General features: G+C 41.6%; 1 protein-coding gene across 4 annotated transcripts in view; it reads left to right on the top strand.

Moving 5' to 3' along the window:
* LOC140410578 (tudor domain-containing protein 6-like) overlaps positions 1-6,445 on the top strand; it is a 36,874-nt gene extending 30,429 nt beyond the window's left edge. For 2 of the 4 annotated variants that reach the window (XM_072498850.1, XM_072498849.1), the window contains one exon: positions 5,084-6,445. In XM_072498850.1, coding sequence (XP_072354951.1) covers positions 5,084-5,556 — 473 coding nt within the window. In that variant the 3' untranslated portion in view covers positions 5,557-6,445. Of the gene's footprint in view, positions 1-3,470; positions 3,540-5,083 lie in introns of all 4 variants that reach the window. The other 2 variants (XM_072498851.1, XM_072498852.1) reach the window with 2 other exon arrangements.
* Positions 6,446-13,315: the final 6,870 nt, after the last annotated feature.

Here is a 13,315-nt window from a genome sequence, read left to right as displayed (position 1 = left end):
AATGGATTCCTTAACCATTAGTGCTACTCCACCTTTTTTTTTTTATCTCTCCCTCTGTCCTGCCTGAAAACTCTATATCCAAGGATATTGAGCTGCCAATTTGCCTCCTTTAGCCAGGTTTCCATCATAGCAATGACATCCTGCTGTCCTGTGTCTATATGTGCTCTTAACCTGTCTACCTTGTTTGTAATACTCCTTGCATTGAAGTACAAACAGTTTAACCCCACCATTTTCCCTTGCTGGACACTAAAATGTTGCTTCTCCTGTAATTCCAAGTCTATCGTTGCATCTTCTACAGTACCAGCTAAAGTTCTACCTCCATTTTACTGATCTGAGTTTGGCCTATCTGATCCTACTCCTGGGATCCCACCCCCTTGCCACACTAGTTTAAATACTCCCCATCAGAACTAGCAAAAGCCCCCGTGAGGATATTGGTCCCAGCTCTGCCTGGGTGAAGCCCGTCCCTTTGTACAGGTTCCACCTCCCCAGAATCGGTCCGAATATGCCTCAACAATCTGAATCCGTCCTGGCTACACCATCTCTCCAGCCACACGTTCATCCAATATATCCTCCTATTCCTGCTCTTCCTAGTGCGTGGAACTGGGGGTAATCCTGAGATTACTGCATTTGAGATCCTCCATTTTTGTTTACCTTCTAACTTCCTGTACTTGGCTTGCAGGTCATCATCCTTTAGTTTACCTATGTTGTTGGTACCAATGTGTACCACGACCACTGGCTATTCACCTTCCCTCCCCAGAATGCCCTGCAGCTGCTCAGTGATATCCCAGACCTGGCACCAGGGAGGCAACATGCCATCCTTGATTCATGTTTGCGGCTACAGAAACGTCTGTCTATGCCCCTAACTATTAAATCCACTATCGCTATAGCCCTGTCACTTGGTTTTCTCCCACCATCTGAGCAGCAGAGCCACCTATCGTGCTGTGGATTTGGCTGCTGCTGTTCCCCTGAGGCCATCTTCCTCCTCTCCCCCCCCCCCCCCCAACAGTATCCAAAGGGGTATATTGGTTTGAGAGGGGGGTGACCACGGGACTGCTGCACTGCCTTCTTGAGCCTTTTACTGTTCTTGGACCCATTCCCTTTCTGCCTGTGTAATTCTAACCTGCAGTGTGACCACCTCTTTAAACGTGCTATCTACGACTTCCTCAACATTCTGGATGCCTCACAGTGAGTTCACCCACAGCTCTGAAATCCGGTTAACTAGAAGCTGCATTTGGACGCACGCACGTGTGGTCACCAGGGAAGCTGGGAGTAATAATAGTGTCCCTAATTTCCCACATTGTGCTTGAGTTTATCACGGGATGGTTAGGTGGATTGGCCATGTTAAATTGCCCCCAAGTGTCAAAGGATGTGCAGATTAGGTGGGAATAGGGCAATGGGCCTGGGAAGGGTGCTCTTGGAGGTTGGCTCAGACTCAATGGGACGAATAGCCTTCTGCACTGTAGAGATTCATGGTGTAGAAGGAGGCCATTCGGTCTATTGAGCCTGCCCTGAGCTTCCAAAAGAGCATTCTACCAAAGTCCACCTGCCCTATCCCTGCAAACCGACCCAACCATTGGACACTAAGGGGCAATTTAGAATGGCTAATCAAACTGACCTGCACATTGACCTGCACATCTTTGGACTGTGGGAGGAAACCGGAGCACCCGGAGAAAATCCATGTAGACACAGGGAGAGTGCAAACTTCACACAGTCGCCCAAGGCCGGAATTGAACCCGAGTGCCTGGTGCTGTGAGGTAGTAGTGCTGACCACTGCCACCGTGCCGCTCCGACATTCAGTGATAAAATATATTTACTTCTTGAAATTCGTCGGATTTTTTTTCACGGTGAAAATAATCCTTTCATGTACTTGCTGCTCTTTGGTATCTTAATTTCCTTTTTACTTCACGCCCTGATGATCTTGTGTTGTAATCCTATACGTGACATGGGAAATTGTGCTCGTTGGATCCACTTTGTCCATTTCTGCAAGTTGTACCAATCCATAGTTACAAAGTTGTAACTATGGTCTGTATGTTCATATTACTGTGGAGTAAAGCAACTTACTCTCCTTGTTTTAACTGTCCACCGATTGAAAAGTTGGGCGGCACGATAGCACAGTGGTTAGCATTATTGCGTCACAGTGCCAGGGTCCCAGTTTTGATTCCGGCTTGGGTCACTGTCTGTGCGGAGTCTGCACGTTCTCCCTGTGTCTGCGTGGGTTTCCTCTGGGTGCTCCGGTTTGCTCCCACATGTCCCGAAAGATGTGCTGTTGGATAATTTGGACATTCTGAATTCTACCTCGGTGAACCCAAACAGGCGCGGAATGTGGCCACTTGGAATTTTTCACAGTAACTTCATTGCAATGTTAATGTAAGCCTACTTGTGACAATAAAGATTATTATTATATTATAAATGCACATGCAAAAACAAACAGCTGGTTCAGGTGTCGAGCAAGTGTTGTATTTCCACAATCAAAAGGTAATGTGGACCAGCTGTATGAAGGCTAATGTCATTTAGCAGTTATAGCCATAAATTATTGGCGTTTTTAGTGGACTAGTTCTGTACAAAATTAAAGTCCTAACTGGTAAACCTCACTGTATTCTACTATAGTTTCAAATTGCTTTTTTAAACTGGCAGTTTACCAGAAAATTAGTCATGTTATTTTTCTTTAATTCTGTTTTTTTAAAATACATTTTTACGGGATATGGGTACCGATGATTAGGCCAGCATTTATCGCCCATCTCTAGTTGCCCTTCAGAAGTGAGTAGTCGTCTTGAACCACTGCAGTCCCTGAGGTGTAGGTACACTCACAATAAAGACCACAAACTCTGAAATGGATAACAATACAGCTCAGGACACCGGTCACAGTGCTGTTAGGGAGGTAGTTTCAGGAAAAAGGAACTGGAAATTAAATTGTATCTGATAGTTGTACTGAGATTTACTTCCTGGATAGAACTAGGGGTTATTTTACAGGTTTTTTTTTTAAGCTAACCCGGGCCAAGGGTTTTACAGTTCTTGAATGACCCCCACTCTCGAGTTATATAGATTCCAATCAGGCAGCACCCTTGGGAAGGAAGTGACATTTTGTTTGTAGCTTCCATTTGTTCTTTTTTACATAATGCGTCACTAAGAAAATGTTGATGGTTGTAGGGTGATGGCGACATAGATTAAGCACTCTTCGGGAAAGAAGCTGCAATTCGGTTGTGACTTGGAAAGATATAAATGAGCTGAATTGATGCCCTGGAATTTTATTGTTGGAAGTTTTCCCTTTGAAATTACTCCAACTTTCAACTATCCACTTACACAATTGCTTGCAGAGGAAATGTAAAGGTGCATTCGAAAAAATGGTCCCGATGGACGAATTGTTTGCTTTTCAGTGTTTACTCTTATGCAATAAAGCCAGATGCACTGTTTTGTGATTTGGACCAGATATTTGTGTCTTTTGCACATGTATTTCTTCAATTTCTCCAAAGGCACACTTGAACAAACACTTGGTGAGTCGAGATTTGAAAGGAAATAAACCAGTATAATGAATATATGAGGTGGGTATACGGGAAAGTTATAAAAGTCATTTATTTCCTATCAAAACTTGTATAATTTAATAATGTATAATAAAGATTAATGGCTATTCCACTTAAGTGGGAATTTAGCTTTACTTTAAACTAATATCCTAACTCCTCTGTCTGGTACCCTACCTGTATGCGTAGTGTCAAGATAAAGGCTGCATTGCGTTTTAAGAGAAAGATTGGTAGCACTGGAATGGAGACTTGCTTTTTCTAACTATTTGCACTGGACAGTTCAACACAAATGAGGAGGCAGTTACTGATAACTGAGGTTATCCTAACAAATGGCTTATTTGCAGTATGAAGAAACATCAAAATTAGTTTAAAATTGATATGACTTGAACACAGTTTTAGAAGAGATCACACAAATAGAACCATGCCAATCATAATTGCAGCAGTAGTCTCTTGTTCACATTTTCAGGGCCTGAAATGTACCTCACTGTGGATATGCAATCCATAGCCCAGCCAAGCCCACTCAGCCTGGATCTGCCTGAGCAAAGAAGGGAAGAGTGGAGGAGCTATATGCATAGAAAATTACTTTTGTTCCTATTGGATGGCTACCTTTTTTGTCTGTATGAAATAACAAATGCGCCACGTGAATTAATCCCAATTTAAACACCTTAAGTGCTCCTTTGCCCTACTTTGGTCTCTACTTTATTGGATTGAGATTGGCTGTCTCAGTCTCGAGCAGCAGCTTTATTTTTTCCTGCCTCCCTGCAGGCTTTCATTTTATTTTGAATGCAGAGCAGAAGCAGTAATCGGGAATCATCTTCATGGTTCCCAAAACGCTTTCTGCATTCTGGCCTGTTAGGTAAGATTAAGTAAAGCCTTATTTTGAGATTTGATTAAATATGTTAGAAACTTCTATTGCAAGCTTAACTACAGGTTCTTCTGTGCTGTTAACTTTGCCTTTTCTCAGTAAACACACAACCTGTTCTCTCAACTGACCCTTCCAAGTTGTCACCACTGTTCAGGTAACTGCAGGGTGTAAGTAATCTCCCAGACTTTGATGTGGTGTAGTATCATAAGCCACCATATTAAAATACCATAATATATATCATTGCTATATTACTACATTGTAACTTCCTTCAGGCCATAAGTCACTACAGAGTGCAAAGCTACATTGAAGATTTAAGTTGACCTAATTGTGGGAATTGGGTCTGCTAGTAATCTAAATATACATTTCACTACAAACTTGGAACTGTAACTAGGTTTTAGAGCATTATTTATCATTGTATTTTGAATATGGTTGGTTGCTAAATTTATTACTCTATATATTTGACTTGTCCAGCATGCTTTTAGCTTGCCTGGTTGTACTTGAGTAATTTGGGGGCAGAGGGTTGAACAATTCAAACTGGGATTTCACCAAGAAAGCTGTATTGTTATCCATTTCAGAGTTTGGTCTTTATTGGTGTCATAACTTTTTCACAGCTCTGTGGCTGTGCATGCATCCTGGGTCTTGTATAGAAAAGCAAAGCTCTCTTTCCAATACCATGTGCTGTTTATATTTTTTCTTTTACTAGGATCACCTTTATTGAAACTTCAGGCTAATTATGATATAAATTGTGTGGAAGTTCGAAACGAAAATGAACACCAGAGCAGTGGGTCAAACTATCCAAATCTCAGTACTGATGTCTCCCTGAAAGAAATCGTTGGTTCTGAAGTTCACTGTGAGAACGAAGATGGGCAGATGCTGCATTCACACGTGGCAAAAAAGGCTGTTGATAGTGTTGCATTAGATAAAGAACAATTGATCCATGGTGCTAGTATCAAGGTTTCTGATGGTTTGCTACCTTCTACCAAATCAGAAGTTGCATTTCTTAACCATTTAATGGTTCAAAATCCAAAACACCACCAACTGATGTCTTTTGCTGCACTTTCGGCATCAGAAAAATTAAACAAATTTGAAAATTTGTCAAACATAAATGTAGAAACCAATAGCTGCATCACTGTAGAAGGCACATCTACTGCAGAATCAGTGGATTCCCTCCAGTAGTGTCATCAGAGGTTAAGGAGGATTTATAAAGACATACTGATTATTCCTGCTCCTGAAGATTTTTGTTAAAATACTATGACTACAAATACTGGAAAGTGAACATTTCATTTATCCCCTTGCATTGTCCAACTGATTTTAAAAAGAATGCTTTGTCTCTGGAATCAATCCCCAAGCTCTAAAATACAGAAACTACTCTAGTATGTTTATGATTGGTCAGGTGCCTAGAAGAGAGAGATACAATCATTTTTTTTTTTAATTTTGGGATGTTGTGGTATTTCAGTCTAAGGGTGGTTTTAAGTTTAGAATTCAAACTTGCATTCAATTGACTTAGCAAACCCCAGTCTTTTCTTAGTCCATGAAAATGCCTAAATATCATTGTGGGATGGGTGGGGTGGGGGATGCAGTAGAAAGAATTATTAACAGGTATGTGGCCTGTTAGATAGAATTTGAATCTAAAGATTACTGCTGGTACCAGTCAGTTAGAAAATTACCATGTTTCATCTATAATGGTGAACTGAACAGATACTTTGAATTTGTAAAAATTTGATAAACCTATTAAGCAAACATTGTAGTGAATCTTGCTGAAAACTGATCAGTATGCAAGAATGCCAATGCCTTAGAATTGTTTCTGTATGTATGTTACAGCCAAAAATGTAATCACCCATGGTTCCTGGAAAAAGTCCTCTCTCAAACTGAATTATGGATTGTAATGTAAGTCAACTATAACTGTCCTAGAACCAAACAGGATGTTTCCAAAAGTAGTAGTCATCAAAATACTTCTATGTACACTGCAACCTGTTTAAAAATGTGTTCAATTGAAATGACAAATAAAAACTTGTTTATGCAGACATTTTTGTGAGGGCTCATTAAATTTTAAAAGTTGACCATATGGTCTGCCTCTGCTTCCATTTCTTGTGTGTTTTTTATGTTAAGTTGCCTTATCTTGTATCTTAATCTGATGTGCAATAATTAATGTAATGGAGACCAAATTACTGGTCACTTGTATTCTCCATTTTCACGATGACCTATTTGATATCGAAGACCAGGCTATGAAGTAATTTGTTTTTCTAGTTATGTACAAGTTTTTCTGTCACCACCATACAAACCTTTTTCTACTTAGTTGTCAATGATGTCAAAAGTTCTTAATGATTTCTAAACATGTTTTCCTTTTGTGATTAAAATTTTTATTTAGTACATTATGTAGTGCTGATTTTGAGCATTGGGTCAAATTCATTTTTTTCAGTTTGAATTTCTTTGGCAGTGACTACTGATGAGAAGCATGAACAGTTAAAAAATCAATCTCTGCAGAAGGCTGTGTGTTTTTTTTAGCTAGGACGTCTTGAGTTTAGTGCTCTGCTGTTAACAACTATCAAGAATGAAGGGAGATTAACAACACTAAAAGCAACAGGATGATTGCTTGTGACTTGCAAGTAATAGCTACTGAATGTTTTTTTCCCTCCCATCTCTTTTCCTTCAGCCCTGCCATTATAGGTGGTGAGGCCTTCATGGTGATAACATGAGTAAAGTTCTAGTAAGCTGAAATATATTTCACCTGAAGTGTAAGTGTAGGTACACAGTAAGATACCATGGTTATGAGGCTACATGATAAATCAAGTGTATTTAGTAATTCTCAACAGCGTGTAAGTCAGGTTTGCTTATGAATTCCATCCTTTGTTTAAAAAAAAAAAGTACCCAATTCATTTTTTCCAATTGGGCAATTTAGCATGACCAATCCGCCTACCCTGCACATCTTTGGGTTGTGGGGGTGAAACCCACGCAAAAACAGGGAGAATGTGCAAACTCCATACGGACAGTGACCCAGGGCCGGGATCGAACCTTGGTGCTGTGAGGCAGCGGTGCTAACCACTACGCTACCTGCATGAAATCCGTCCTTGTGTTGTATGTATAAATACCACCGGTTATGTATAGGAAAAAGGTGAAACTGCCTCAAGCAAACGGCAATGCATGGGTCAAGTGTGTTCGACAGCCCTTTGAATTTTCTTTCCTTGGCATAAGGGATTCAAGGCAGAGATGACAATATTCACTGGCCTAGTAATGCAGAGACCCTTGTTAACTTGGGAGAGGAAATGGGTTCAAACCCCACCATGGAATCCCAAGTCGAGCAATAGATTTTAAAAGTCTGGAAATGAAAGTTTCATGCAGATTACTGAGATTAGCTATGATTGTAAAAACCCATATGGTTCTCGAGGGGGGGGGGGGAATATTTGCTGTCATATCTTTGAGCACAGTAAGAAGTCTTACAACACCAGGTTAAAGTCCAACAGGTTTGTTTCAAACACTAGCTTTCGGAGCACTGCTTCCTCAGGTGAATGTGCTCCAAAAGCTAGTGTTTGAAACAAACCTGTTGGACCTTAACCTGGTGTTGTAAGACTTCTTACTGTGCTCAGCCCAGTCCAACGCCGGCATCTCCACATCATAAATATCTTTGAGTAACAAATGCTGGCCGGCATGTCCATCGAAATGTGACAATTTGCCACTATAGACTAGAATGAATTGCAGCAATTTGTGTTCATGACGTTCAAAACATATTATGCAGTCTAATTCTGCCTTCCAGATCTTTAACTGTAGACCTGTGGGTGACCTGCAGTGCATATCCAACTGTTTGAGGATTTCTGCCTCATCCTTTCGGCCTAAGTTCCAAACACTTAGTGAAATAATGTTCTCACCTCTCCACTATTCCTACCACTAACTTTAAATCTCTCCTAATCCTTCTCTTCCACATGCAACCTATCCCACCTTTCCACTTTTGGCAACATACTCAAATCTCATTGTGCTGCAATGTGATAGCTGGTGTGGGTAGCAAAGCTTTTGAATTGGGAATGACATGGGGAGAATGTGCAAACTTCATATGCTCACCAAAGGCCGGAATTGCACCTGGGTCCCTGGCATTGAAGCATGGTAGTATAGTGGTTAGCACTATGGCTTCACAGCACCAGGGTCCCAGTTTCGATTCCCAGCTTGAGTCGCTATCTGGGTGGAGTCTGCACGTTCTCCCCATGTCTGCGTGGGTTGCCGCTGGGTGCTCCAATTTCCCCCACAAATTCCAAAAGACTGGGTAATTTGGACATTTTGAATTCTCCCTCCGTGTACCTGAACAGGTGCTGGAATGTGGCGACTAGGGGTGTTTTACAATGTTAACGTAAGCCTACTTGTGACAAAGATTGTCACCCCAGTGTACCTGTCTCACTTGCAGTCTCTGCATTCTCACACTCCCAACACAAATCAGACCGTGCCCACCTGAGTGAGCATCAAGAGAGTGAGCCAGATTAACAAGACTGCACAGGCTAAAAATTGTCTATTGGGTTTGGTGTCAACTTTTAGATTAGACATAAGACTGTTGATAGTGAATAGTCTCAACATGGTTACCTTGCATCATATATACTAACAAGTTGGCACAATGGTTCGCATTGTTGCTTCACAGCACCAAGGACCTGGGTTCAATTTCGACCTTGGGTGACTGGAGTATGTACACTCGCTGGGTGGATTTCCCCTACAGTCCAAAGATGTGCAGATTATTTGATTTGTATAACGGAGCCAGTGATTTTGTTTGCCAGGTGGATTAGTTGAAGTTGCCAGTGGTAATAAATTTTCAATATTGTTGCTCACTCATGGGGCTTGATGGTTACTGATCAAATCTTGATGCAATAAATAGATAGTCCAACTACGGAAGAGGCAGTACTGGACCTGGGCAGGTGATTGAGGTTTCAGTACGGTGAACATTTTTGGAATAGTGACCATAATTCTGTAAGTTAGGGTACTTTGGATAGGGATGAGGTTAGCCCTCGTGTTAAAGTGCTAAACTGGGGAAAGGCAAATTACAATAACATTAGACAGGAATTTAAGAATTTGGATTGGATGCGGCTGTTGGATAGTAAATCAACATCAAAACATATGGGAGTCTTTCAAGCGAAAGTCACGTTCCTGAGAGAAAAGTATGGTAAGTTTAAGGAGCCTTGGGTAACGAGGGATACTCGTCAAAATCAAAAGGGAGGCTTTTGTATGGTCCAGAAGGGTAGGGACAGTTGAAGCCGTTGAGAAGTATAAAGAAAGTAGGAGGGGTCATTTCTAAGCCCTTGAGAAATAGGATTAAGGCGAATCCCAAAGCTTTTTATTTATATGTAAAAAGCAAGAGGGTGGCCAGGGAAAGGATTGGACTACTTAAGGACTGTGGTGGGATCTATGTGTTGAGCCAGAGGAAATGGGCAAGGTACTAAATGAGTACTTTGCATCAGTGTTCGCCAAAGAAAGGGAGTTTGTGGAAGATGATTCTTTCTTGGGTAGGGTGTGTGGACAATCTGGGTCACGTTGAGATCGAAAAGGGAGTGGTATTGTGTGTATTAAAAGACATTAAGGTAGATAAGTCTGTGCTGAATGGGATTTACACTAGAATACTGAGGGAAGTAAGGGAGATAATTCCCAGGGGCTTAACTGGCATCTTTGTATCCTCATTGGACAGTAGCTAATGTGGTACCACTGTTTAAGAAAGGTAGCAGGGATAATCCAGGAAACTAGGCCGGTGAGCCTCACGTCAGTAGGTAAATTATTGGAGAGAATTTTCAGGACAGGATTTATACCCATTTGGGAACAAATGGACTCATTAGTGATACACAGGATGGTTTTGTGAAGGGGAGATTGTGCCTCACTAACTTGATCGTGTTTTTTGAGGAGGTGACGAAGATGATTGATATGGGGAGGGCAGTGGATGGTGTTTTCATAGACTTCAGTAAAGCCTTTGAAAAGGTGCCACTGATACAAAAGGTGAAGTCACACGGGATCAGAGGTGAGGTAGCAAAATAGATACAGAACTGGCTCGTAGGTCACATAAGGCAAAGGGTAGCAGTAGAAGGGTATTTTTTTGAATGGAAGGTTGTGACTAGTGTTCAACAGGGATCGGTACTGGGGCCTCTAGTATACATAAATGGTTTGGAGGAAAATGTAGCTGGTCTGATTATTAAGTTTGCAGATGACACCAAGGTTGGTGGAGTGGCAGATCGTGCTGAGGATTGTCAGGATACAGCAGGACATAGGTTGGAAACTTAGAAAGAGAAATGGAGTTTAATCCAGACAAATGTGAGGTAATGCATTTTGGTAGATCTAACATCCAGGGGAAATATACCGCAAATGGCAAAATTCTTAGGAATGTAGAAAGTCAGAGAGATCTGGGCATGCAGGCCCACAGATCTTTGAAAGTGGCAACACAAGGTAATCGAAGCATACGGAATTCTTACCTTCATTGGATGGCGCATCGAGTATAAAAACTGGCAAGTCATGCTACAGTTGTATAAAACATTGGCAAGGCCGCACATTGGAATATTGCACACAATTCGGGTCGCCACACTACCAGAAGGATGTGGAGGCTTTGGAGAGGGTGCAGAGGAGGTTTACCAGGATGTTGCCTAGTCTGGAAGGTGTTAGCAATGCGGAGACGCTAAATAGACTCAAGACTGTCTTAGAACAACAGGTTGAGGGGTGACCTGATAGAGGTCTACAAGTTTATATGGGGCATGGATAGAGTGAATGGGCAGGCACTCTTTCCCAGGGTGGAGGGGTCAGTCACCAGGGGGCATAAGGTCTGTGGGGCAAAGTTTAGAGGAGATGTGTGAGGCAATTTAAAAAAATATATATACACAGAGGGCGGGGAGTGCGTTGCCAGGGGAGGTTGTGGAAGCTGATACATTAACAGTGTTCAAAAGGCATCTCGACAAATAAATGGATAGGATGGGTATAGTAGGTGGTATGACTGGTACAGGCTTGGAGCATTGAAGAGCCTGTTCCTGTGGTTTATTCTTTTTTGTTCTTTGTTGATGGTTACATAGCCCCACTCTCATGTTTCCCTGTTGGCCCTCTGCCTGGCTGCTACCTATCCTTGCATTTATGTTTACTCCCAGACCTGTAAAAAGATATAATTGCATAGCATCTCTGGTATTGCTGGTGCCTGAAGGGTGGCAGTAGTGACCAGTCCTTACTGGGTTCCATAATAAAGTCCCAGGAAGGTATTTACCCTCTAACTCTCTACCCCACAGTTCCACTGCCTACATATACAAAATAGAGGAGAGACAGTGGCATTGTGGTAATGTCATTGGATTAGTAATACAGAGGTCCAGATGCAAATCCTGCCACGGCAGCTGGTGGAATTTAAGTTTGATTAATTATGAATCTGGAATTGAAAGATTGCCTCAGTACTGGTGACTGTGAAACCAGCATCAATTGTCTTTAAATATGGTTCGCATAATGTCCTTTAGGGAAGAAACATGTAATCCTTACTTGGTGTAGGCTATATGTGACTTCAGATCCACAGCAATATGATTGATTCTTAACTTGCCTGGGCAAACCACTCAGTTCAAGGGCAATTAGGGAGGGCAATAAAGGCTGACATTGCCGATGATGCTCATATCCCATGAAAGAGTTAAAAAAATAGCTAAATGGTACTGGTTCATCAACCACGGCTGTTCTCTCCGGCAATAACTAACCTCAACAACATGCATACTGGAATTGGCTTCTACTCCATGTAAGACCCCACCAGCACATAACTCCTACTGCCTTTTTGATATCAATTCTGCATCTGTGATCAACATTATCCCCATCATTGATGATCGAGCTCTCAGCTCCATTATCATCATTGGCCTCTGGCCCTGTTCTATGGTTTGTAATTATGGGAACCTTTTTTACATTCTTGTTCAATCTGTCATTGTGAGCTAGATGAAGCCCAATAGAGTTTGCCCAACATCTTCATCAAGGTGAGGCCTTTTAACTGGTTGAGTCAAATAATAAAATCTCACACATTGTCTCGGCATCACACTGAGCATTACAGTAAGATTAGACATCACAAGAAGTTTGAAAACTGGATAAATTTGAGGATGCACAGCCAGTTTCAGATGCAGAAATTGAGGGTTAGAACTAGTGCCTATGGAGGTAAAAACTGGAAAATGCTTGCGAGAATTCAATTGTCCAAGTCCAGAAGTGATTAAATCTTATGCCTTTAATATAAAGCTGGCACCAGTTACATTACAAAGAACCAAACAGGTGAAACAGTTTTGCACATAGTCTGCATTGTGTTTATGGGTTAAATAGTTTTACAAAAGAGGGGAGGGATAAAATACCTGCAGAACTTGTAATCCAGTACAAGAGGAGCAGCTGCAGCATCACGAGCAAAATCAACAGCTCTTATAATAATCCAGTAATCTGTCCTCCAGCAGTTTGCAGAAGTGTCACCCTGGAGGAGTGGCTCCATGGTGCAAGAATCTGCTATATTCCCACTGCTGCCACTTTGCTAGTGGCTCTGTTAATACCTCTCAGCTCACCAGCCCAGACTGCTGCTGTGCTGAGTGATGCAATAAAAGCTAGGTCCTCAAGGCTCAGAGCTTTTTATAGCTATGCTGCAAGATGGCATGTGTGCATCCTATTTTGGAGAATTATGGAAACCTTCAGTTTTGACTGCTTTTTGTGGGTGTATTTATTGCAATCTCCTGCCTGCTCGTTGGGACAATAGGGAATTTTGTCTTTTGTAGATCATTGTTCAATCATTCTCTATAAAATGTATCAGAGGATGACATTTTCAGGTAAGTTATTCCATCTTTGTAAAGAAGGTCCATGATGTGGTATTTAAAAAAAAATATATAGTCCCTAGTGTTTGCTATTCTTCAATGGCATGGATGACCAGGAAGGTTTCTCCACAGTTGACACTATTGTTGAGTCAGACATTGGGTGTCCTGATGCGGTGCATGTGTTCCCTTCTCTC

Source organism: Scyliorhinus torazame, chromosome 4 (assembly GCF_047496885.1).
Source record: "Scyliorhinus torazame isolate Kashiwa2021f chromosome 4, sScyTor2.1, whole genome shotgun sequence".
Lineage (NCBI taxonomy): Eukaryota > Metazoa > Chordata > Chondrichthyes > Carcharhiniformes > Scyliorhinidae > Scyliorhinus > Scyliorhinus torazame.
This window is presented reverse-complemented; position numbering and strand designations above follow the sequence as displayed.